Source organism: Equus przewalskii, chromosome 10, assembly GCF_037783145.1.
Source record: "Equus przewalskii isolate Varuska chromosome 10, EquPr2, whole genome shotgun sequence".
Lineage (NCBI taxonomy): Eukaryota > Metazoa > Chordata > Mammalia > Perissodactyla > Equidae > Equus > Equus przewalskii.
This window is the reverse complement of record NC_091840.1, coordinates 8,806,657-8,831,788: the sequence shown is the minus strand read 5'-3', so window position 1 is coordinate 8,831,788 and position 25,132 is coordinate 8,806,657. Positions and strand designations below refer to the sequence as shown.

Below are 25,132 nucleotides of genomic sequence, written 5' to 3'. Positions count from 1 at the left end.
TGATTAAAGAATAAAAGTGCCATGTTGTCAAAAATGGAACTATGTGTGGATTCAAGCACAGAGCTTTCTATCATTGATGCAGACCTGGCCACTGAATGCCCAAAGGGTCAGTGATGATGCCTGACCCAATACTGATGACACTTCAGGGATAGCTGCGGACTTCTTAGTTGCAGACTGATTGCCACCTCTCCCATCATGAAAAAGGCAGAGAGTTCTCCTCGCTGAGACAGGCTCACATGTCTGGATTTGGACTTGCCTCCCTGTGTGTCCTATCATCATGGCATCCTATACAACATTGCTTCTGACCAAGGAATTCACTTTATAGTCAAAGAGGGAAGGCAGTGGGCAGACATGCATGTGATTTGATCCTATCACCCAGAAGCAGTCCTCTCTTTTCAGGACTAGCTCTGAGACAATATATAATGAGGTTGAGATATGTCCTTTAAGATTGGTGTTTGTTCAGAGCCAGTGATCAATATGTGGTGCCATTTCTCCCAGAGCCGGCCTAAGCAGGTCTGGAAGAAGGGGTAGTGGGGATGGTGCCACCTCCACGCAACCTAAGGACTCTGGCTCTCTCCAACTTTGGACTCCACCAGCTTAGAGTTTTTAAACCCAAGAATGGAACGCTCCACCTCTGGGGAAGCTGGCCAGTGGGTAGCTCCCTTTGGAAAGGGGAAGCGTGAAGTGTTTTGCATGAGGGATAGCTCCGTTTTCTAAGCAGAAAGTTCCTTTTAAAGAGAAAACAGAGGAATTTTAATGTGTGTAGATATTGAATAGCAAGAGAGCGAGGCTGTAATAAACTGTTTTCTCTTCTTTTGGCTTTCCACCATCTCAACTGGTCCCCCAAATTTGAAAATCCACCATTGTGTGAGTCTTGGGGTGGGGGCAGGACCAGCTAGTTCATGGGCACAGGATCTAAGCTCCTGTCCAGAACTTTGAGTGTGGACCCAAGGCTCAAAGAATCAGGGTTAGTTTAGAGCTAATTTCCATGGTGGTGGTGTAGCATGAAGGCACTGCAGTTTGAGTGGTGGTGTCCAATGTCCAGAAACCGACACTGGGGGCCACTGCATCCAAACCAAGCTGTTTTTGAGATGTGATTGGACCATGGTCCCAGACCTCTAGTTTTCTTGGTTCCAAACCATTTTCAAGCCTGATTCTCCTAAGATCCCGTGAGCCTTCGCATTGCCTCCCGTTAAGTTCTTTGTCTAAGCAAGCTTGGGTGGGATGCTGTCGTTTGCAACCTTGAATCTTGCTAGCCCTTCTCATCTCAACTCTTTCTTTTGCTCCTCCTGGTGTTGGGCAGAGGAGATGTTAGGACTAAGTTTAGTTAGCTCTTATATATTATCAACCCTGGAAAGAAGCAGCTTTACGAAGGACTAACACAGCACAGGTCATCCACGACAATATCCCTTTTATTGATATTGATCACAGTATGAGGTCTTGTCCATCAGAAAGAAGTGTGCATTACGCAGAACTACATACAAAGACATAAAAATACACAAACACCAACCACCAAACCAATTCATCTCAACCAATCAAACCTCTGAATGTGTCTTTAGTTTTGATCATCAGTGCTTCGGAAGAACATACATAGACTCAGCAAAGGGTGGGCCTTCGGGGTCTCAGAGCATTCACAGAGCAGGGCATTCACCCTTGGAAGCAATTAAACCTGTAAACTCAGGGCAGGCGTTGATAACACAGTGCCTGAATACCTGGCTCGTGGGCGGCCTGCCTTGCCAGTGGAGCCGAGTCAAGGTCCCATGTGCTCCTTCGACCAGTGAGGATGGCAGGCCTTACCGTGTTTGAAGCAGACGTGTTATATCACCCCTGTTGGAGAAGCTGTGTGTAGGAAGGAGTAGATTCGCTTCCAGTCTAGTTCAAGTCATTCTTTAGGGTCATTTCAGAATGGTCACTTGGCTACAGTTTACTTTAAAAGGGAAATGGAAAAAATCTCTCCCTCCGTTTTTTTTTGTTTTCCTATCCCTTCTTCCTTTCTAATCCTAAGCTTTCCCATCAAACTCCAGCAAAGACTGCTGCAGCTTCAGAGTTCTGGGTCAGGTTACAAGTTACCAAATGGTCAACGGAGAAGGACCTACTGCAGATTCCAAACATCTTTCATTCAGCCAAATTAGCTTAAGTGGCTCCCTCCATGAGTCAATGAAGGGTTTGGGTTCTAGCAGTTTGCTAGTATCCCCAAGTCTCTTGGAAAAATGAAGGCTATAAACTGATCAAAATAAACATCTAGGGGATTTGGACATGATGACAAGCCACTTTGCTCTTGGAATCCATAGAGATCAAAGCCACACTCTGGCCTGTTGTCACAGGCTCCGTGCATAGTCACAGTTGTCCTGATTCCCTTAACTGCAATAGTGTCAATCTTTGCCTTAAAGGGAGAGAGAGAAAGACTAGCTTATTTTCTTCCCTTTGCTGTACCCTCTCCCAGAAGCATCTCCCTGGGGGAGGTATGGGAAGGTAAATTGCCCCTTGGGCTGGCTGGGCCTTGGAAAGTACTTGCTCTGTCTGCGATGCTCCAGTTCTGGTCTAGATGGGTAGAGGACCAATGGTGACAGATCAGGAGGGACAGACCACAAGATGTCCTGGCCATTGTGCTCTGAGTCACCAGGCAAAATGCTTAGGCGACTTCTCTCTTGGTAGCTTGCTTCTGTAGGTGACCTTGAAGAGTTGCCATTGAGTCAAGCGAGGGAGAATGAAGGTACAAAAGCGGAGATTTTCCTGACCTGCATGTCCTTGGTAATCCCACTGAAGAAAGAGTCCATTGAGTGACCCAGCAAAGATCCATAGTTCCATGACACCTTGAAATTCCAAAAAAAACCAACATCTCTCTCAAAAGAAAAGTAAAAATTGTCATATTATAATCAGATTCAATCAGGATAATGAGATGAAAAGGAGAGAAAGGAAAAATGTTTTAACGTGAAGAAAGAGGCATGTGGTCCCATAGAAGCCGACCGTTGTAGTTTCCACGTGCTGCCCTTCCTGGGGTCCGGAGCACTCCAGCACTAGCCCAGGCCAACGTCCAGTGACATCATCACCACGAATCCCAGGATGGAGGCCCAGGATGCCAGCTTCCCATTACCACTAGGAAGGAAGGAAAAGAAAAGGAAGACCTTAATACACTCTGGGACACAGGCTGAAACCTCTGTAATGTCCAATTCCAATAGAAAACAGAATACTACCACTACTAATGATAATAACAATGACCAGTGACATTTATTGGGGATTACTATATGCCAGGCAAACTGATTAACTCATGTAATCCCACAGGATAACCACATGAGGTCAGTAGTACTATTATTCCCATTTTACTGGTGGGGAAACTGAGGCACTGACAAGTAAGTAACTTGCCCGAGGTCACCCAACATGGCTCTGGAATCCATGCTTGAGCAATAAAAAGTAGCAATTTTTTCTTGAAGATATTATTTAATGTAGCCTCAAAATCATCCTGCTATAAAAACCACAATGAAACGAGGAAGAAAGCCCCCCTCCCCCCCGGTACCTGGCCTGTAGCTAGACAATGAGAAAACATGGATGTATAGCTTTGGTTAACATTTCAGAGCTCATCTTTCCCCTCATTCCAGCCCCAGAAAAATCGAGAGCCTGAGAGAGAGAGAGAGAAGAAGAGAGAGGATATACAAAAATAATAGTCTGCTCTTCAGGGTCTGTAGACTTCAGGGGCGCATATGCCACGGCCTAATATCACCTCATCTGTCTCTCCACCCATGTGCCCATTCCTCCTCTCTCTTTCTGTATCAGAGAGCACATTTGAGGAGGGGGTGGAGAAGGGGCAGGAAGGGGTGGAAGGAAAGAAATAGTGGCAAATGAACAAAGGGCAGATCCGAGGCTGGGGCTTGGCCTGGGCTGGGGACAGCGACAGGTGAGGGAGGGGAAGCTCTCCAACCTGATCTGAGCCTCGGGGATGATGTCGTCCATGACCACATAGACCATGGCACCAGCAGCAAAGGCCAGAGCGTAGGGCAGGATGGGCTCAGCCAGCACCACGGCAAAGGCCCCGAAGACCCCGGCCAGAGGCTCCACCATGCCGCTTAGCTGCCCGTACCTACGGAGAGAACAGAGACACGTGTGACCTTGGGGAGAGGCAGGCAGACACTCGACATGCTCTGACTGCTGACTCAACTCTAGAAAAGGGATGCGTCTTCTTCCACGCAATACCTGGCACGGCGCTGAAAGAGCTCCCGTTGTTTTCTTAACCAGCTCCTCTCCTTCCCCGACTCCCTGTTCCACGGTTACAGTCGACACCTCCCCTACAAGGTGCTTTGTTAGAGTTCTACGTTTCCTCCATTGTCTTTTTAAAGTAAAAAAATGGCATCTGGCACACCCACTGAATGTGTACAGTTCACTGGTTTCTAATATATTCATAAGCTTGTGCAACCATCACCACTATCTAATTCCAGAACATTGTCATCACCCCAACAAGAAACCCCTCCCCATGCCTCCCTCCTCCCAGCCCCTGGCCAACACTAATCTAATTTCTGTCTCTCTGGATCTGCCTCTTCTGGATATTTCATATCCAGAATGGAATCATTCAATGTGTATCCTTTTTATTGGCTGATTTCACTTAGCATAATGTTTTCAAGCATTAGCATAATGTTGTCACATGTATCGGTATCCATTCCTTTATGATGGAATACTGTCCCCTTGTATGGATACCGCACACGTTAAATATCCATTCAGCAATTGATGCCTAGTTGTCTTTTGAACAATAGGACACCGATTAAAAGCGGTATGGATGTTTCCCAAGGACACTTGTGCTTGGCATATTTGGGGGTTCAGGCCACAAATTCAGCCCTTCTGAAGGAGCTGTACCCATCCACCCGTGCTGAAGAGGTGTACCCTACCTGGCCTTGTGTAGATTGAGGGCCTGTCCCCACTGCCTCCATCTTGGATTAAGGTGAGATTTCTCCTTTTAAAAAATCCCTTTATTTGAGCTAGCGAGAGTGGGTCTCTGTTGCTTGAAATCAAATGAGCCCTGATTAAAACAGCAGGCCACAGGAGCACTGAGAATTGAGAAAGCAGGAGATAAGCTGGTATCTGAACCCCACAGCTGAGGCCCACTGGCAAAAGACACCTGCTGCAGGTTGAATGCCAATAGGCAAGGAGTTGGGACATCGTCCCCACTGTCCCTTGCTATGGGCATTTGGCAAGATATACCCACCTCTGAGCCTCCATTTCTCCATCTGTAAAATGGGGTAAGGGACATCGTCCCGCCCAGCCTCCCCAGATGAAAGGACAGGACTGTGAACTCCGACCCCGCCCTGCTTCTCCCCGGCCAGGAGCAGAAGGCTGGCGTGCAGGAGACACTGTTGGTGCTGGAGAACCCTCTGCAGGGCCGTGCTGCCTGGCTCCCAGGCTCGCGTGCACAGGCCAGGGGACTTGCAGCTCCTTAGTGTGTACGATTCCTGGCCTCGGCTTTGTCACCTCAGGAAAAAGTGGGTATGACGTCAAGCCCAGACTGGAGTGAGAATTAAAGAAAAGTTTAATCTCAGGGTCTGGACACTGACCACAAATGCCCGGTTCCCGTCCCTCCTCTGCCGTGGGGCCTCTACTGTATGAAATGACAGGCCTTGTGGGGTCATGCAACTCACACTTGGAAAAACATCTCTAGGGTCGTCTTGCCCTGCCCTCACCCAAATCCGCTATTTCGCAGACGCCAACAATGGAGAAAGAGGTAGCGGAGGGTGGAAATAACATAATCTACGTATGTGCAAGAACTTGTAAGTCATAAGTCCCTATAAAATGAAAGGTATTTTTAAATTGTTGTTATTAGCAGCCTTTTAAATGCTCTGACCATCCACTCTAGAGTGGTGACTGTTTTCACATCGCGGTGTTCTGGGGCTCGGAGTCCTGAGTTGAGGGGAAGAAGGTGAGACTTGGAGTCTCTCCTGATAAGCCAGGTGACTTGAGCTGGTCCCCTGACTGACACTCTGAGCCATGGTTCCCTCCTCTGAAGATGGGGGACTCATCTTACACGTCACTGAAAAGGTAAAATTAAGGAAGAGACTAGAAAGCCCCTGGGGACTATGGAAACAGGAGGCATGAGTGCAATGGGCCTCCTCTCCCAAGACCCTATTGACATAATCCTGGTCTTCACATTGACAAGCGTTATGACAGGAGCTAAGGTAATGACTCTCGGGGGCAGGCCACCGTAATAGGAGCCTGGGTTAAGGCATGTAACATTTAGAGTAGACACAAGGTTGACCTTGGTTGTTCCTACCCAACGGGGAGAAACCTGACACTGAATGGGCATGGTGTGGCTGCCCCTGGAACAGTTTTGAAATAGGAAACATGGCCATTTGGGCTGGTTTGTATAAAGGTTGAAGGTTAAGAGATGAGTTTCTTGAGGTTCCTCCCAGCCTTGGGGGTGAAGTTTCAACCAGGTTGTTAGCGTTGTACCAGAAGCTCCAGATTCGCTTGTGATACAGATTCAGATTCAGGTCAGGAGAAGCTGTTCCTGAAGAAAGAAGCCCGCATGGAGGACTGCTCTGAGCTTCATATCAGAGACCCTGGCCTTTGGCAGCCGACACTCTGGAGCACTTACCAGAAGGCTCTCCAGGTGGAGAAGCCGGCCCCTCGCAAGGGGAGGCTGACAGCGAGGCCCTCTGGGAAATTCTGGATCCCAATTCCAATGGCTAAATTCCTGAAAGACCAAGAAGGCACATGAATATGGCTATCTGGAACGGAGCCCCCCCCACACACAGGGGCCCCAGGCCCAGGCCCAACACCATCCTTTGGTGTGAGAGACCCAGGTGAGACCTGTGACAGGTGGAGGAAGGAGAAAGGTTAGGGCATGCGTGTCGGTGGAGAGCATGAGGAGAGGGAGTGAGGGACACACACCCTCCAGCCACTCGTGCTGTCCTTGGTCCCCTGGGATGCTTGATCTTTACGGTGCTACAATATAGCAGAGAACATGCCAGCTGGGTGTTAGCATGAGCTGAGTTCTGCCACTTAGCTGTACAACTATGCACACACCATTTGGCCTTCTCTGCCTCAGATCCTCATAAATAACATGGAAGGGGCTACAAGGGGATGATGACATCTACCACGAAGGCTTGCCGGGTGACCCAGAGACCTAATGCCTGTAAGTTCCTAGCAAGGATGAAGTGCTCGATACATTTTGGTTTCCATTCGCTCCTGGCATGGAGATGGGTATATCACACTTTATCCAAAAGCAACTTCAGAAATGGGACAAGGAAGGACTGATGCAGAATTTCAAGGTGACGCAGATCTCCTGGGTCTGGGCTTGGCTGCCCCCCGGCTCTCTGTGTGGCTCTGGCACTGGTGCTACACTTCTTTGACTTCTTTGGGCCCCTGTGGGGCTCACTGCGGTCCTCTCTCCCTGCCTGTGTTGGACACTGAGCTGTGTGAAATGGTCAACCAGTTGGAGCCAAGCCTTGAGAGACTGCTTCGCACACAGACCAGGTATCAGAGATCAAAGGGAGGAAAAACAGAACGAGATGTCTGCAAATGCAGTATGTGACCCCCAGGGAGACAAGGCACACGTATAAATTAAGAACCCTCACCATGCACCCTGCAAACTATTTTGAGGAAGCTGAATTGTTTGTGTCTGCTGACCTCTCCCTCGCTTCCCGGCTGCATCATCTAAGGCAGCTCTCTCCTCTTACTTCTTAGATAAAGAGGGGCTCAGACATTCCACGATCCAGCGGGCAGCAAACTTTTCCTGAACAGGCCCAGATAGTACATATTTTACTGGGTCTCTGTTGCCACTACTCCATTTTGTCATTGTAGTGGGAAAGCGGCCAATATGTAGATAAATGAGTGTGGCTGTGCTCCAATAAAACTTTATTTACAAAAATAGGTGGTGGGCCGGATTAGGCCCATGGGGTATAATTTGCTGACCCAGGAGCTATGGAAGGATCTGACGAGATGGAACCAGAGACCCAGGGCCTTGAGTGCCCCATCCTACTTAGGAGCTCACCATCACGCATGTGGGAGTTTAAGTTTCGGCTTTGCAGTCAGACTTCTTAGGTTCAAATCCTGGACCCCTGATTTGTTGGCTGTGCCACCTTCCATTTCCCCAACTGTGAAATCTGAAGAACAATCCCGCTTCTGCTCCGCAGTCACAGAGTTGCCCGGGTGATAACCTGGATGGTCTCTCTGGAGCCCTTAGCACAGAGGAGCTGGTGTGCAGTAAGGACCTAATCAATGTCTGTTGTGGGGTGGGGAGAGTGTTGTCACAGAGGTTTCAGTGTGAGCTGGTGATAGAAGGGGCGACAGGATGGGAGTGTAGGACAGTCAGTGTTAACAAGAGGGCTGACTTAGTTCCAGGAAGCAGAATGGGGCCAGCGGGGGGCCTTTCCAAGAACTCATAGGTCCCCTTTCCAAGTCAGGCTCCAAATACTTTCCACCCTGCATCACAGCTCACTCCTTTAGAGAGTCCTGCTTCAAGCAGCTCTGACTTGGAAGTCTGACTTTGGCCCCTCTCTGCTGGAATCCCCACCAGCGTGCATTCATTTCCTCTTGTTGATACTTCTGTGAGATATTTACGTCACTCATAAGGTCGCTCCTTGGAGACCCACTGTGCCACCTGAAGGTCTTTCTGATCCTGGGCTCCTGCAAGCTGGTCAGCCTGGTCAGGTGCACAGAAACTCCTAGGAGGCCCGGACTCTTGTTCCTCCTGGGCTGGCATCCTTTCTCTGGTCACCTTCAGGCTCCATCCCCACTGAGCCCCAGGAACCGCCTGGAGACCAGATCCTCCCCTTGGCGCAGAGGGGACGAGAGCTCCTGGGAGGGTTTACAGGACACCTTGATGAGCCCAGAGAGTTCCCCTCCATTTCTGAGTATGGAAAGCTGCAATGGATAGCGAGCCCTGGGGGTCGCCGCTGGGTGACCCTTAAAATCTGTGCCAGGCAGCTGGGTCTCAGAAATATCTCTGCTAGTCAAGGGCTGGCAGTCAACCTTGGCCAACACATTCTCCAAGGCAGCCCAGATCTGTCCCAGCTTAACAGGGGAGAGTGAAAGGAGGAGAAATTAGACAGGGTCCAAAAAGAAATCTGGCTTGTGATTTTCAGGAAAAAGCTGTCGTTCTGTTTCTTTGCCTTTTAGGTATGTACGTGTGCTTGGTAGGGGGCTCTGCTGGGCCAGCCTGGCTCTCCTCCTTTTCTGAGTCCCTAACCATCATTTTCAGCCAGTCTATCAGGCAGGATAGAAGGGTCAAGATCTCCCTCTGTTGTTCAGGGACGGGGATGAGAGTGGTCTTGGGAGCCGGGTTTGGGAACGGAGTCGAGTCTCACCTCTTCTCACCTCTTGGGTCTGGTGTAGGAATCCAGACCCAGCTTTGGATCCATTGTCCAGCCCTGCTCAAGGTATAGGACCCTGACGAGCATGCTCCCACCAGCGCTGGGCAGAAATTCAGCTTTTTCTAGAGGCTTCTGCTATCACTTTCATAGCCCAAGCTGACCCTGAGCTCCTATATTCCAGGGGCAGGGGACATTTGAGATATCCTTTTGCTGAAGAAATGAAGCTTAAGGGCAAATTCCTGCCAATATTTCATTAGCCCTTGCCCTGCCTTCTCCAACAGACCCTCATGGCGGGGTCCTTTTTCTCCAAACTTTTTCAGTATCCCCTCACCACCTGCAAATCGTGGGGTGAATACAATGAGCTTTCTTGACCTTTGGCAAAGCCCCAAATCCAAGGTTTCTTTCAATGAGGAAAGTCAAGATGTTGGAGCAGCTTTTGTGCCCCTTGTCTGAGGTAGAAATAGCACTTCGTGGCTGGCTCACTGCCCACAGCTGTCACGGTCCCTCCATGTTCACAGGCGTGACCTACCCCAGACCTAACCGCAGAGTTGCCACCCAATGTCACCAGCAAGTCAGAGGTGGGGCTCCCTGTCCAAAGTCCTCACCATGCCTGGGCGCTGACTGCAGCCGGCCGCCGGGCAGGCTGTGGAAGCTTCCTCCACATCCTGTCCGGGAGCCACCGTCCTGATAAGCAGCACAGAAAGCCCATTCTTCTATCCCTGGCAGGCTGGGCTCCCGCTGCCCTGCCCTGGCTCCAGCATGGGGCTTCCAGCCCAACCAGGTGCCGCGCCCTGGGGATCCTGCCAGGTCGTTCTGGGCAGGGCGCCGCCTCACTGGGCCATCTCAGAGTCTCTCCTGAGTGCTCCCGGGCTCCTCAACCCACAGCAAGGTTGGACCACAGCTTCTCTGCCTTTCCCACCTTCTTAACTTGGCTCTCCTGTATACACGCACACACATACATGCACACACATACACACTCACACACATGTGCGTGCACACACATACACACTCACCCCCTCACACCGCCCCCCCCCAACACTGGCCCACCATGTTCCCTTGCTCTGCTGTGTGCCATGCACATGTTAGATGTCAACCAGGTGGGGGTGACCCAGTGGAGGGGCTCCGTCCACTCCACGCCCTCTGCTTCACTTCACCGCTTGCATCAGCTCAGGACCATGAATTAAACCAGAGCTCTCAGCCCTGGCTGCACATTCCAGTCACCAGGGAACTTTAGCAAATGCCAGTGTCTGGGCCCTACCCAGGAGATTCCGGTTAATCGTGTGGTGTCAAGCCCCGGGGTCTGCAGATTTTAAGAATGTGCTGACCGTGTCGAACCCCACTGACTTAAGAAGTCATCAAAGGGGAGGGGAGGAGGATGGTGGCCACGCCCGTCTCCAACTCAAGAACTCCTCCGTGCTGTCTGCTATCGGGACACTCACTGAGGAGGGGACACTCACTGAGGAGCATTGTAGAGGCTGCCCAGCTGGGAGCCAAGGACACCAGCAGCCACTTGTGAATGTGTCGTGCAGCCTGCAGACTGGGTGCTTTCTGTGTCTCAAGCTTGAGCTGGGAAGTCCTGGAAGGGATTCTGGAGCGTCAAAGCAGAGGGTCCTGGGGAGACGGGACGTCTCAACAAGAGTGATCGGGAATAATGGCCACTGTGTGTCTAGGTGCGAGGAGCAGAAGGGAAACAGGGCTCAGGTTGGCAGGGCTGGTCCCCCGGAAGCACAAGCTTGGAGCTGACTCGGGAGCAGTAGGGGCCTAGACTGGCTGGCAGGGACAGGACACCGTGAAAGAAGGACAAGTACGCCTGCTACAGGGCACTGGGGCGTGGAGGAAGCCCCAGAAGCCCTCACCCCCTCCTGCAGCCCTACTGTTCTCGCACGGCCTCCACACTAACGGACACTCTCTGCCTGCCTGTGGCCTCCCGAGGCAGTGGGGCTTGTGTGCCACTCCCTCCACTGTCTACTTTGGGAAGGGACAGCCCAAATCAGAGTTTCCTTTCCAGGATGGGCTGTGAAGATTCCAGGCAGGATTCAAAAGCAAGGGGAAAAACCCAAGCCCTTCGCCTTCAGAAGACACTGAAGCTGCTGTCTTCTTGTGTTTGGTTCCTCCCAGCGGAAGCACAAAGACGCCATTACCAGTCTGGACCACAGCAAATGAGTGGCAAGGAGAGGGAAGCGGGAACGAAGGAGTCTTTAAGAAAAGAAACCACAGGCTGTCCCCTGACAGTGTCCCTGCCCTTCGGGGACAAGCCAAGCCTCATGGTGACCTGTCACCCAGGCCCCACCCAGGGAGGGGATCCTGTGTGAAGGGCCGGGAAAGGCCATTGATGGGGAGATCAGGAACAGAGGAGGACAGAGGAGGACAGAGGGAGAGGAGGTGGGGGGAGGGGGGAGGAAGGGGTACAGGGCAGGGTGTCACGGGGTGGGGAGGTGATTCCTGGGGGCTGTGGCACCTGTAGGGACAAGAGCAGCCTGGAGAGGCCTCTCCCAGGAAGATGAGCCCAGGGTCTGTCTGTCTGTCTGGGAGGGTTGCCTCCGGGCAGGAGCTGGATTTGGTTTGGCATGTCCAGACTTCTCTTTTCCTTCCCCTTCGGAATCTGAATTTGCTGGGAAGGGACAGGCCCCGTCCAGCATTAGGGGAAATGAGGGCTGTTTTTAAGGTTCATTTCCTAGGACTTTGATTTTATTAATGCCAAGGTGGAAGAGAGAATGGCAGGAAGGAAGATGAGCAAACATCGCCCTCCCTCTCTGACCTGGGAAGGAGGTGAGCAGCCATGGTTCACCCTCAGAGCTCTCTCATCGGCAGTGTGAGCAAATAGGTTAAGGAGTCAGGATTCTCTGAATGCAGTCTGAGCTTTGTGAGGGGAGCTGGGGGGCCCAACTGCCCATGTTTGCCCAGGACTCAGAGGGCTCCTGGGACACTGAACAGTCAGTGTTGAAACAGAGACAGTCCCGGGCCAACTGGGATGAGTTGGTCATCCCTGGAAGCACCCAGAAACCTGGCAGGTGGCAGAGGCAAGCCTGGGTGAGAATTTTAATTTGCCACAGAGGATGTACACAGAATCCTGGAAGCCGAGCAGATGTTTTTCTAAAAAGGCCTTATCCAACGCTTCTGATGGACTAATCCTCATTCCGACCACTCCATCTCTCACTAGTCCCTTGGGCGTCAGGTCAGTCCGCGTGGGCCGCTCATCTCCAGCCCAGCCCAGTGATGCCCAGGGGCTGGCTGGGCAGCAGGGGCAGGAGAGATGGCCTCCCTTCAGTGACAGCAGCAGACGCTTTGCTCTCTGCCTGGGGCTGGGACACAAAGGGGCAATTCAGGCTGCTTAGGGCCAGGAAGCAGCCGGAAACCCCTGGGGTGGGGAAGGTGCTGGGCTCATTCACAAATATTGACTCCCTGCAGACGGAGTGGGCCGGGTCCATGAGGGGAGCCAAGGAGGTGCAGGCAGGGAAAAGGTACGCATTCATGGGCTTGCCTCTCCATCTAGATGCACGAGCAGAAGCAAAGAGGCCGAGGGTGCTTTTCCACTGCCTCCCTCTGTCCTGGCTCTGCCAGCCGGGTAGAGGCGGAGGGCTGAGGGCCTCTCCAGTACAATACTCACCCTCCAGGCTGCTGGGTGGGAGAGCCCTCCTGGCCCTATCTTCCAACACCGAGAATCCCAAGAGGTGGGCAACAGGAAGAAAGGCCAGCCCAGTGGGCAGTTGCTTCTGCTTTTTCTTAGAGGCCTGGAGGCCCCCAGAGGCCTGACCCTGTTTCCCTGTGGGCTGCCCTCTTATCTTGGGCATCCTGTTCCCACTCAGCCCCCAGAGTTAAAAGTCAGAGAACACTCACTGACTCACTCAGACCACAAGCACCCTTGGAGGCCCCTTGGTGGGCACCTTCATTGTTCAGGCAGAAAACAATAGGGCAGAGAAGCTCAAGGTCTTTGCAGGCGATGGGACATGTAGTGGTGAGCCAGACAGACCTGGGTGAGACCCACAGGTGCACTCTTGTGACAGAGTGCAAGCCACAAGAAACTTGGCCTTCACTTTGTCTGTTAAATGGGCAAAGAACTCCCCCATTTTCAGGGTTCTTCTGCCAACGGGGAATAATCACTGTGAAGTGCTGGGCACAGCTCAGTCAAGAGTGGGTGTTCCTTAAACGGCAGCGACTGTTAAAATTGCCCAAGGTTCCTGAATGAGGCAGCCCTGAGACAGACACTCAGGTCCCCCATTCCTCACAGTCCAGTGACCTTCCCAACCTCACACGAATTTCTTCTCAAACTCATGCTCCTCAACCTTCTTGATTCTGTGACCTCTTGGTCAGAACCAAGGCCAGAAATAGCAACCGATAGCCAGCTGGGCGCCCCTTTTCAGGAGTGACTCCAGGATTCACTGCTAAGCCCTGGCCACGTATGAGGACTTAAGCCACCCATGAAGATGTTTGGAAGGGCCCCCATCTTCAAGGAGGTTACCATCTAACAGAGCTGCATACAGGTAACTACAGGACAGCACAGGACGTGCCAAGGGCCAGAAGAGAAGCACAAAGCACAGGGGGAGAAGGATTCTGGCAGAGAAAGACGATCCCAGAAACCTTCATGGAGAAAGCGACATTCAGGAAGGGCTTTGAAGGACGGGGCTCATTATAATAGACAGAGATGGGGAAATGCATTTTATGTGAGAAGAAGGAAGGGAGTAAGAAAGGTGTGAGATGGCAGGGCAGGGAGTTCCAGGTCTTCCTTCTCTCCTCCTCCCCAAGTCAAAGCCCATCTCTCCTAGACATCCGTTGTCTAAGAATCTTTCCTGCGGATGAGGAAGACTCACAGGCAGCTGAGTCTGCTGGTTTTTGAGGGAAAAACCTGAGTGTTCAATGTCCCAGCCCCGCCCCAGGGGTCCTCCCAACACCAAGGGTCTGGATTCCGTCCCAGGGCTCTCCATCCCTCTTCGGGAGGTAGACCCCTGTACTGAAAGAGACGTGTGGAGGGGGTTCCCTTGAAATCCACTTCTTAGCTGTCTCCACTCAAACCTTTCACTTAAGAACGTCTCGGGCCTTCAGTGTGTGTCAGCAGCAGCACAGGGCATGTGCCGGGAGCAACACAGGGCACCACAGACCCCATTGCAACAACCTGCGGCCGAAACCAGCCCATCTTTTGTCATCACGCCCATCAGAGGGAGCCTACAGGCCTCCGGCTAGAATAAAAATGATGATAATCATCTCTGCCGTTTATTGAGTGTTACTAAGTGTCAGGTGTGGTTGTAAGCATTTTACTTGTAGCTACATGCTTGGCCCTCTCAACCACCTCTTAAGTATTTTCTACCATTATTATCCCCATTTTACAGATGGGGACTCTTAACCACTACTCTACATGCTGTGGGTCCTCTGGGCCTCATGCAGACCCATCGAACCATCGTAGAGAAAGATGGTTACTTGGGCTCCAATCCCCAGCAGAGGAGCGGGTGCTGCCTTATGCTCACTCGCCTGGTGAGCAGAGGTTCTGGCTGGCTCTAGGAGACAGGGAGGGCGGGGCGGAGCAGGGGAGACGTTACCCAGAGACCTCCAGGGTTAACGGGCTCTGAGCATCTCATGGATAGCAGGGTTTCTCAGCCTTGCCATTACTGACATTTGGGGCTGGTTCATTCTCTGTTGTGGGTGCCTGTCCTGTGCACTGTAGGATGTTTAGCAGCATCCCTGGCCTCTACCCACTAGGTGCCAGTGGCATCCTTCCAGTCCTGACAACCAAAAGTGTCTCCAGACATGGCGAAATGTCCCCTTGGGGGGCAAAATTACCCCCGGTGGAGACCCACTGACCTAGAGCAAGCAAAACTTAGGTGAGCTTGCTTTCTCAGCAAACATCCAAACAGCAGAAACTGCTCAGACCAAGCAAGGCGAACACCTGATCTCATGCATCTTATTTGAGAACTTCCAGGCTCCATGGAACCGATCTTCCAGGGACCTTAGCTGGGGCAAGACGGATTCCTGGGGTTCAAAGTAAAAGTAACACTCAAGAACCCCAGGTCTCTGCTCCCTCATTCCAAAGGCCGTAGCGTTGGAACCTCAGTGTTGTGCAATTTCAGGGGCACCTCACATGTTGTGTTCTCAGTGAGTGGTGCCCCCTGGAGTTGTGCAATGGGACATTCCTGCTTCAACCCCACCACAGGTTATTGCTCAGTGTAGTGTTGAGTTGTGGGGTTGGAGGCGAGGCGTCCCAGGGGAGGTGGTGGAGAGAGTCATGGTTTCTCTGGAAACTGGCAAGTAAGCGTGCTTGAACCTTGCAGCCTGGCTCTCCAGGCTGTGTCCTCTGGCCAGTGGAGGATGAGAGGAGAATGGCACATTCCTGACAGGCCCCGCTTCACCTCGGCCCTCGGCTCCTCCCATGTGCGGTGAGCGTGTGTGCTCTTGCGTCGCAGGCCCTTACACACTGTTTTGATTGTTATCGCCCTGCTGTGAAAAGCCTGATTGTTCGGGCTTGGTGATGACATCACCGGCTGTCTGTCAAGGTGTCTGATGAGGCTGCAGGTAGGAAGGGACTGGATGCTCCCCGCAGGGCTGCCTGGCCCTACCTGCTCTGAGCAGCTGGCTTAGCACGCAAGGGATCTTCCCTCAGCCTTCTTTCAGTTCTGGGAGGCTTATTGCCACAGGCTGGAAAGATGGGATGACCCATCGTTTCTCTTAAAGTCTGCCGCCTTCCCCACAGTGGGCAGGGAAGGGCCCCAGCCACAAGGCAGGGTGGTGTCCAAGGGTGATTCAGGCCACCACTGGACACCTCTCCTTGCTGAAAAGTAGAGAAGACTCCCAAATATCCAAGGGCTCTCGGACGCCCCGAGGGATGCCTGGGGGATCTCGACCTGCTCAGTCTCCCAGCAACTAAATCCATCCTACACATCAGTCAGGGAAGAGGCTGCCTTGTGCCACTTAAAAAGCACCAGGGAGTATACACCCAAGAGTAATGTGCTTACAGGTTCATGAAAAGACTAGGAGGTCCATGGTAGCCCTATCGATATGCCCCAAGCTGGAAACGAACCAAATGCCCGTCAAGGAGAGAAGGAATAAATACATTGTGTTCCCATTCCATTCACACCACGGAATTCTGTGCTCTGCAATGGGAATGAATGATTTACAGCTACGTGCAACAGGATGAGGCACCTCAGAGACAAAATCTGAGCGAAAGAAGCTGGACACAAAACAGTAAACGCTGTGATTTTATTTACCTAAAGTCCTGAACCAGACAAAACTAAGCTATGCCTTCTTATCCGCTAATTGATGAATTTCACGAAACCCACACCCAGATCAAGAAACGTTACCAGCACCCCGGGGGCCCCCCAAGCCTGGGCTCCCTGCTCATCACTGCCTTGGCCCCAAGAAGACTCACTGTCTTCACTTCTAACAGCACAGCTTGGCAGTGCCTGCTTTTGAACTTGATGTACATGGTCCAGGCGGCTGTGCAGACCCCAGCAGAGGATCCCGTGAGGGTGTGGGTGAGGTGGGCTTGGTGTTCTCATCCCCTGCCAACCCGGCATGTGGAGAGTTCCCTTAGACCCTAGGGCTGGATCTAAGGTATAGGGTAATTCCTCAGTTCATGCCTCCTGACGTCTCCTTTCACTCCAGGTTCTTACTCCCTGAATGCTTCAGTCAGTCCTTCTGCAGGGTCAACATCTTAGGGGAGGGGTTGCAACAAAAACATTTAGTCCTCCAGCACGCAAAATACCATTGCAAACCACCAAAGAATGTTCCAGCATTTTGGCCCTTTCTTCTGAAGAGCTTTAAGCGCCTCTGTAAACATTGATTCCTTCTCTCACTTAGGAGGGGTAAGCTCATTTCTGTAGATGCAGTAACCAAGGCCAACACAGGGTGAGGGACAAACCTTAGAACACAGCATGGGTCCCTGACACGAGGGAACTGGAGCTGGCTTCCAGGCCCTTCTCCACACCTCATCTCTTTATATAAAACCACAGAAGGCAGAGCGAAAGAGTGGCCAGTGAGCGTTCCAGGGAAGGAAGACCATAAACCCAGTGTCATCTTGGCTACTGTCTCTATCACACCTCACGCACCATCCAACAGGGAATCCTGCAGGGTCTGTCCTCAAAATCTGTCCAGAGTCCAGAGACTCTTCCCGCCACCACTGCGGTGCCCAGGTAGGAGCCTCCACCAGTGCCTCCCTGGTTCACAGTGACAGCCTCCCGACTGGCCTCTTTGCTTCTCCCCTTGTCCCCATAGCCTAATCTCTGCACATCTGCTGGGTCTGCTTATGTTGCTCTTCTGCTCAAAACATGGGTGTGGCCACCTGTTTCACTCAGAGGCAGAGTTCAAGTCCTTGCCCTGGCCTGCAGTGACCTACACGTTCCCACCCTCTGTTCTTCCCCTGACCTCTTCTTCTATTGCTCTTCCTCTGGCTCCTTCCACTCCAGCCATCTAGACTCCACGCTCTTCCTCAAACATGCTTGGTTACTCCCACCTTAGGGCACTTCTACTGGAACATTCCTTCTCAGGTATCTCTGTCTCACTTCTTCACCTCTTTCAAGACTAGGTCATATGACTTTTCCAAGGCCAGGTCATAGAAGATATTGTGGCTTCTGTTTGTCTCTCTTGAACACTAGCTCTGGGGGAAGCCAGCTGCCATGTTGTGAGGACTCTCCAGCAGCCACATGGAGGCACCCATGTGACAAGGAACTGAGGCTTCCTGCCAACAGTTATGTGAGGGAGCCATCTTGGAAGTGGATCCTCCAGCTCCAGTGCAGCCTTCCGATGAGTGCAGCCCAGGCTGAAACCTCAGGAGAGACCCTGAGCAGGGACCACTCAGCAAAGCTGCTCTGGAATTCCTAGCCCACAGAAAACAGGAGATCACGTTTACTGATGGGAGCCACCAAACTTGGAGCTATTTTGGTCGCCAGCAATAGATAACTAAGAAAGTCCCCTTCTCAATGAAATCTACTCCCACCCCCTTAGCAAAAACTGTAAACCAGGGGCCGGCCTGGTGGTGCAGTGGTTAAGTTTGCACGTTCTGCTTTTCGGCAGCCCTGGGTTTGCCGGTTCGGATCCCAGGTGCGGACATGACACCTCTTGGCAAAAGCCATGCTGTGGTAGGCGTCCCATGTATAAAGTAGAGGAAAACGGGCACGGATGTTAGCTCAGGGCCAGTCTTCCTCAGCAAAAAGAGGAGGATTGGCAGTAGTTAGCTCAAGGCTAATCTTCTGCAAAAAAAAAAAAAAAAAAAAAAGTAAACCACCCAGCCTCCCATTCCCCCTTAACCCTATTCTATTTTCCTTCTTCTTCTTTTGGTAGTAATTCTTACTTTCTAACCTACTATGTAACGTAGTCATCTTTTGTTTATTATTCATTTTGTCCCCCATGTCTGACATGGCATCAGAACAAGCGAGAAATCTTTGTCTGTTCACAGATGTGTCCCAAGCACCTAGAAGAGTGCCAGGTGGACACAGCGATGAAACAGGCGTGCGTACAGATACGTGAATTCCAGCAAGGCTGATGTCTTGTCTGCTCCTAGCTGCATGGAATCCATCAGCGGAGAGCATGTCACAAGTCCCTGGGCCTCAGTGTCTTTAGCTCTAAAATAAGGAGGTTAAACTGGGCGACCCCTAAGCTCTTTCCCAGATCCCAAGCTTTGTGATTCCTAAACAACAACGGCATTATGGGGTCTCCAGATTCCAGGGGCTACAGAGAGAGACCTCCGGCTTTGCCCAAGCTCATTTTCCTGTCCGTGCACATCTGGAAAGCCAAAAAACAAAACCATCACATTGTGCACATCTGGACAGCATAAACCAATCCAAGAGGAAACTCCAAAACGGCTGCTCAGTGAAACTGCAGCGCAGGCCAAATGAGAGGGGCTGAAAGGCTCCTTTCTTTTCCACCCGCAAAACAATCTTCTGGGCATGATCCTGGAAGCTGAATGCTCTGCTGCTGAATAACATACGCTCTCAATAGCCTTCGACTGCAGTCTCCGTCACACTGCTCTCTCTGCCTGGCTCCTGGCCAATGCAAAACTTAGAGAACAGGGAGGTTTTTTTTCTCCACTCCCTTGTTCAGACTGAACTATACCTTCACTTACCCTTGGGGCATGTGGACGGAGTTCAAAGCTGAACACCACCTGCTCCTCCTCCTCCTTCAGGGAGAGTAACTGAACTGTGTGCCTCATGCAAACTGAGCAGGGAGCCGTGAGGGCTGGTGAGAAACTGCTGGCGATTTGCATACAGTTAGACCGTGCTCCCTTCCCTCCCTGGCCGGGGAGAGAAAGCTGTAGTCTGTTGTATGTGGTCTGTAGTGTGTAGTCCGTTGTTTGACGCAACCAGCCTGGGCTCCGCATGAAGAGGAATGGTATTCCTTTGCAAATGAAATGGGTTTCAGGGGCTCTGAACTTCCTGCTCTCTCTCCAGTGGAGCCAAGATAGGCAGTGCAGGCAGGGAAAGGGGAGGGCCTGTAGCATCTTCACAGCAGGTGAAGTCAATGGCTTGATGGCCAAGACAACTTGGAGCCCAGGAGGGCTCAAGCTGCAACAGGGAGCTTTAGAGTCAATGTCCTGCGAGCAACAGGGGATGCTTGCAAGGAGTGAAGGAAGGCGAGTGAAGACCTTACGGGTGGGGTGTCTGCTCATCTTTCATCGTCATTCTTTAGACTTTTCTTAAGGTGCTGGTGAAGAGGCAGGAGCAAGACACAGGAAGTTCTGGCCCTGAGGCCCAGCCCTGGCCCCTCCCCCCCCCCAACAGCACCTTCCCAGGACTCAACACACTGCATCCAGGAGACCCCTGCTTTCCCTTCTGAAGCTGAAAAGCATTGAAAGCCACAGGCCCCTGCCTCTGAGTGCAGACCGGACCTGAAGAAAACCAGGCGAGACGCTGGAAAGAAATCTAACACAAAAGAAAGCTTTTCCTTCCTTGTGCTGTGTATTTTCGGGCTTGCTGTCTAGCTAGCTGGGGACTCAGAGCTTTGCTGCTGGGAATTGACTGTGTTTTCTTGGCTTCTCGATATAGACAGCTGAGGGGGAGTGTGGGATGCACGTCCATGAAGCCAATGCCAGTGGGATGGGCTGGGATAACCATCAGCTGGAAGGTTCTCTGCCTGCTGATTTGCACAGCTACTAATGACACCAACATGGTGGGCGAAGCGGCCACCCTAATCAGAGTCACTTCTTCCAGAAATGCCGGGTGCTGGTTGCAGAGGCACCTGGCTAACAGCAACCATAGCAAGCTCAGTAGGCTTGCTCAGTGCAGGTCCAATGCTAAGTGCTGTTCATGCATCATCTCATTTTTCTCTGGCAACTACCCTGCGCAGGAAATGTTACCAACCCATTTTATAGATGAGGAAACTGAGGCTGAGAGAGGGTTAAATATCTCTCCCAAGTTCATCAGCCCATTAAGTAGCAGAGCTGAAATTCCAGCTCAGATCTGCTGATTCCAGAACTCAAGGGCTTCACCCATGTGTCCAGTGCTGCCCACTGCACTCCTACAGAAACAGTGTAGAGGGTGGATCCACCTGTAGTCTCAGAGTATGAGGGGTAGCCTGTGCTTCTGAACAACATTTCACTCCATGAAGTCATCTATTACCAATTTTCCACTGTGGGGAGCAGGGGGACCTAACACAAACATGGTAAAAGATCCCTGTTTGCTTAAAATATTAATGCTGTTTAATGATCTTTAAAACAAAAAAAGGTTCCCAGTATTTTCAAATGAATGGCTGGCTGCTGACACCTGTCTAGTGTCCTTTTCTCTCCATCAAGTCAGCAACTGCAAAGAATTCCTTCGCTATTATATGTAGATCTCAGTTGGCTCCAATGGATGCCCCCGAGGGGGCATGCCTGAGGAGCGAGAAATCTCTGCCCTCGTGGGAGGAAGCCAATTAAACACTCTCACCTCTGGCCCTTGTACTCTCTCTGAGGGGTAACTGAGCTGTGCAGGAGAAGGAATGGCAAGTTCAAAGTGAGGGAAGGGCATAACCAGCGACTCCAAATGAGCATAAACGGAGGAGAAAGGAAGGGCCAGTGTCCACTACATGGCTAAGGAAGCTTAATGACGTCGACAGCTGCTTGGTCCCCACCTGAACAGCCACTCAGAGACACGGGAGTTCAGAAACAATCAAAGTAGAACCATCCCGTGTGAACAGGAGTTTGCTGAGATGGTCTCCGCTGTATCCCATGGACAACAGCCGGGTCTCGGGGCTCTTCCAAAATGTCAGCGTCATCCAAGACAGAAAGGCAGGGACGCTGCTTTCCACGAAAGAGGAGGAAGGAGACGAGACAACGAAACGCAACTCCAAGATAAACAAACCAATCTATAAAGGACATTGGGGATGATTAGGAAAGCTGAATAGGGTCAGTCTATTAGATAATTTATTATATCAAAGTTACATGGCTTGGGTGGGATAGCCATATTGTGGTTATGTGGGAGAATGTCTTTATTCATTTTTTTCCCCTAAAGTTAAATAGGTTCCTTTCCTTCAAGACTTGTTAAATATTTTAATATACAAATTTAATCATTCACCAAATATTTAGAGTCCCTACTATGTGCCAGGTACTCTGTATTTTCTTTTTTACTTTTTACCTGGAAATAATTCTAGATTTACAGAAAAGTTGCAAAAATAGTACAAAGAGTCCCTGTGTCCCCCTCATCCAGATTCCCCTAATGTTAACAATGTATGAACCAGAGTATAATGAGCCAAGCCAGGAAAGTAACACTTTAGAGTAAAAGAGAAGAGGCTACCAGCCGGGTCCCAACTCCCTCCCTGCCACGAGTAATCAGTCTTTTTAGTCTCTGCTTTCTTCTTCCTGTGTCCTTACGTCAAACTTGAGAGTGCATCAGAACCACCCAGAGGGTTTGTCAGAACACAGACTGCCGGAACCACCCCCAAAGCACCCAGTTCCTCAGCCTGGAGGGGGGCCGAGAATTTACATTTTAACAGGTGATGTTGATGCTGCCAGAAGCCACACTTTGAGGACCACTGATACAGAGAAATACAGTTATAAGTCCCACATCTAAACTGTGTCTGAGGGAGGTGAACCTGATGAAGAGACCTCTGCAGCTTAGGAAGAGGAAGGATTATCTGCCCCAAACGGCATGAGCAACCCTGGGCAATGGGAACCTCATCGGTCCACCCCCACAGGCAGCAGCTGGGTGTGGGGAGGCTGGGCTCAGGCAGGGAAGGTGGGCTCACCCAAAGCCCGAGTGAGGCTGTCCGGGCAGAGCTTTGGGGAAATGGAACTGTGGTTGGCTCCAGAGCCTTCCAAGAAGATGCACACACCCACCCCATCCCAGACACCTTTTACCATGCAGGCAGTAGTGGGGTGTCCCAGCCAAAGCCAGAGTCCAGGCAGGGCCCACCCACCTGTCAGGTCCTGGCCCTGCTGGGGGATTCTCCCACCAGATGGGCATGAGTTCTGTGTTCCAGAAAAGGCTGCAGCCACCTGGGGAAGGGAATGTCCCTCCTATTTCCCCAGACCAAGGGCTCTCAATTGGGTGTGACCTGGTCTCCCAGGGGGCATTGGCAAGATCTGTTGCTAGTTTTGGTTGTCACAACTGGGGACAGGCTACCAACATCTACTGCAAAGGGGCCAGGGATGCTGCTAAACCTCCTATAACACACAGGCCAGCCCCCTTTACAAAGAAGCATCTGTTTCAAGATGTCAGGAGCATTGAGAAGGTGAGAAACCTCGCTCTACACTCTCGCATAGCACACTGTGGGCTCTGTATGTAGTAGGCGCAGCATCAATGGAGACTTGTGATATTGAGAAAATGAAGCCAGAATGGCTCTGCTCAGCTTCTGAAGAGCCTTGAGCCATCCTCCTGAAAGGGTCTCCAGAACACAGCCTAGCACAGAGCCAGGTACTACAGTGTGCAAGGAGAGATGGAGGGAAGGAGACCCACAGAGGGCCTTTTCCCCCCTATGAAGGCCATCTTGGAGACAACATCATCACCTACAAGCCCAGCAAGGCCTACTGCGTTCTCCCCGTCGCCGGAATTCCAAGCTCAATCTGGCTCCTTCTCCCTTAATGCATCTCAGAAGAGGGTTAACCATATTCATCGACCAACATCCCATCAATGGAAGAAGAGGGCCAAATTCCAACAGCATTTTTAGAATACAAAACATTTATGCCTTTTTTGAGCTCCCAGCAAATTTTCCTATAGAGCTCTGTTATAAACGGTAGGTTGGGTACAAGTCAAGCTCACAAAAGCCCATTTAACTCATGTATGAGTAGTTTATAAGGTTTTAAGTACCTTATGGGTTACGTAAAGCTTGTGGGGGAGTTCAGGAACTGAATCACCATTTATAACCTTTTTTTCCTTTGGGAGAACGCCTTCCCTCTGAACAGTGGCAAGAGAACAAGAGAGCACTAAAGAAATGTGTTGGAGATGGAAATACGGAAACTGGAGGAAGGATCCTCGTGATTTGAAAGTCTGAGAATATTCCTGTGCCGTTGGTGTGACGGCAATGAAGTGAGTTAGGAATGAATCGATCCACCAGTAACTGCTAAGTTCCTCTTCTCTCTTAGACATGACAGAGGATGCAACAAAGAGTAGAACTTGACAACATAGAGGGGGCATAGCCCCCAGGGACTCCTGTTCTGCAAGATCCCAGGATCCCAGGATCCACTGAAGCAGAGCGCGCGAACTCAACCACTTGGCCACGGGACCGGCCCCAAGGATGATTTTTTTAATTGTGGCAAAATTCGCATGGCATAAAATTTACCATCTTAACCATTTCTAAGTGTACAGTTCAGTGGCATTTAGTACATCTGCGGTATTGTGCAACCATCCCCACTATTTAGTTCCAAAACATTTTCATCCCCTTCTCCCCCCAGCCCTCCTCCCAGGCAGCCACTAACCCGCTCTCTGTCCGTATGCATTTGCCGACTCTGGATAGCATATAAGTGGAATCATACAATATGTGGCCTTTTGTGCGTGGTTTCTTTCGCTTAGCACAATGTTTTCAAGGTTCATCCACACTGTATGGTGTATCAGCACTTCACTCCTTTGTGTGGCTGAATAAATATTTCATTGTATGGCTAGACCACGTTTGTTTCTCCATTCATCATTGATGGACATCTGCATGGTTTTCTGCCTTTTGGCTATTGTGAGTAGTGCTGCTGTGAACACGGGTGTACAAGTTTTGCTTGAATGCCTGTGTCAGTTATTTCGGGTTTATAGCAGGAGTGGAATTGTTGAGCCACAGGTTAAGGATTTGGTGTTTGTCTTAGGAGCAGCTGGAGGCCATTTAAGTAGGAGCCATGTGGTTAGAATTGTGTTTTTAAGCATTCGCTATGGCTGGCCTGGGTAGAGGATGGGAAGGAGGCAGGAATGGCCAGTGGTGAGAGAGACGTTAGTTAGTCCAGGTGAGAGAGAGCAGGTGAGGGTGGCAGGGGGAAGGAGAGAAGTGACAGATTTCATCCCCCTCATCTCTTTTGCCCCTCTGTTCTTCCGATCTTAGCTGTGGACATCCACCCACAAGTGAGAGAGAAAAATGTCCCCCTGAAACCACGAGTGAGTCAACAGCAGAGCTCATTGCAGGCACTGCAGGCGTGTCAAGCTGATTTTGAACTTCTTCCCAGCTGGACTGTAAGAAACTCACCGGCCCCCAAAGAGCTTTCATGGTCCCTTTTAGCTAAGAGCCCCCATTATATCTGAGGGAACCTTCCTTCCCAGACCATTGCCTGCAACCCAGCTCTGCAGTCAGCTCTTCACCTCCAATCACAGGTGATTTCCACCCTAAAGGAAGCTGTTTATTCAAATGGAGCCTCGGCTATCTTCTTATCAGCCCTATTATTTATATAATTGCCTGACGCATGAGTCAATCTCAAGCACGGGGTAAAAGTTCAAATCTGAATAACCTAAGACCTACAGCATTACATTGAGGCA

General features: G+C 51.0%; 1 protein-coding gene across 13 annotated transcripts in view; it reads right to left on the bottom strand.

Moving 5' to 3' along the window:
* Positions 1-1,394: 1,394 nt before the first annotated feature.
* SLC39A11 (solute carrier family 39 member 11) overlaps positions 1,395-25,132 on the bottom strand; it is a 352,142-nt gene continuing 328,404 nt past the window's right edge. For all 13 annotated transcript variants that reach the window (XM_070560113.1, XM_070560116.1, XM_070560114.1 and 10 more), the window contains 3 exons: positions 6,575-6,673; positions 3,917-4,075; positions 1,395-3,096 (listed from right to left, as the gene is read on the bottom strand). In XM_070560113.1, the coding sequence (XP_070416214.1) occupies positions 3,018-3,096; positions 3,917-4,075; positions 6,575-6,673 (337 nt within the window). In that variant the 3' untranslated portion in view covers positions 1,395-3,017. The remainder of the gene's footprint in view (positions 3,097-3,916; positions 4,076-6,574; positions 6,674-25,132) is intronic.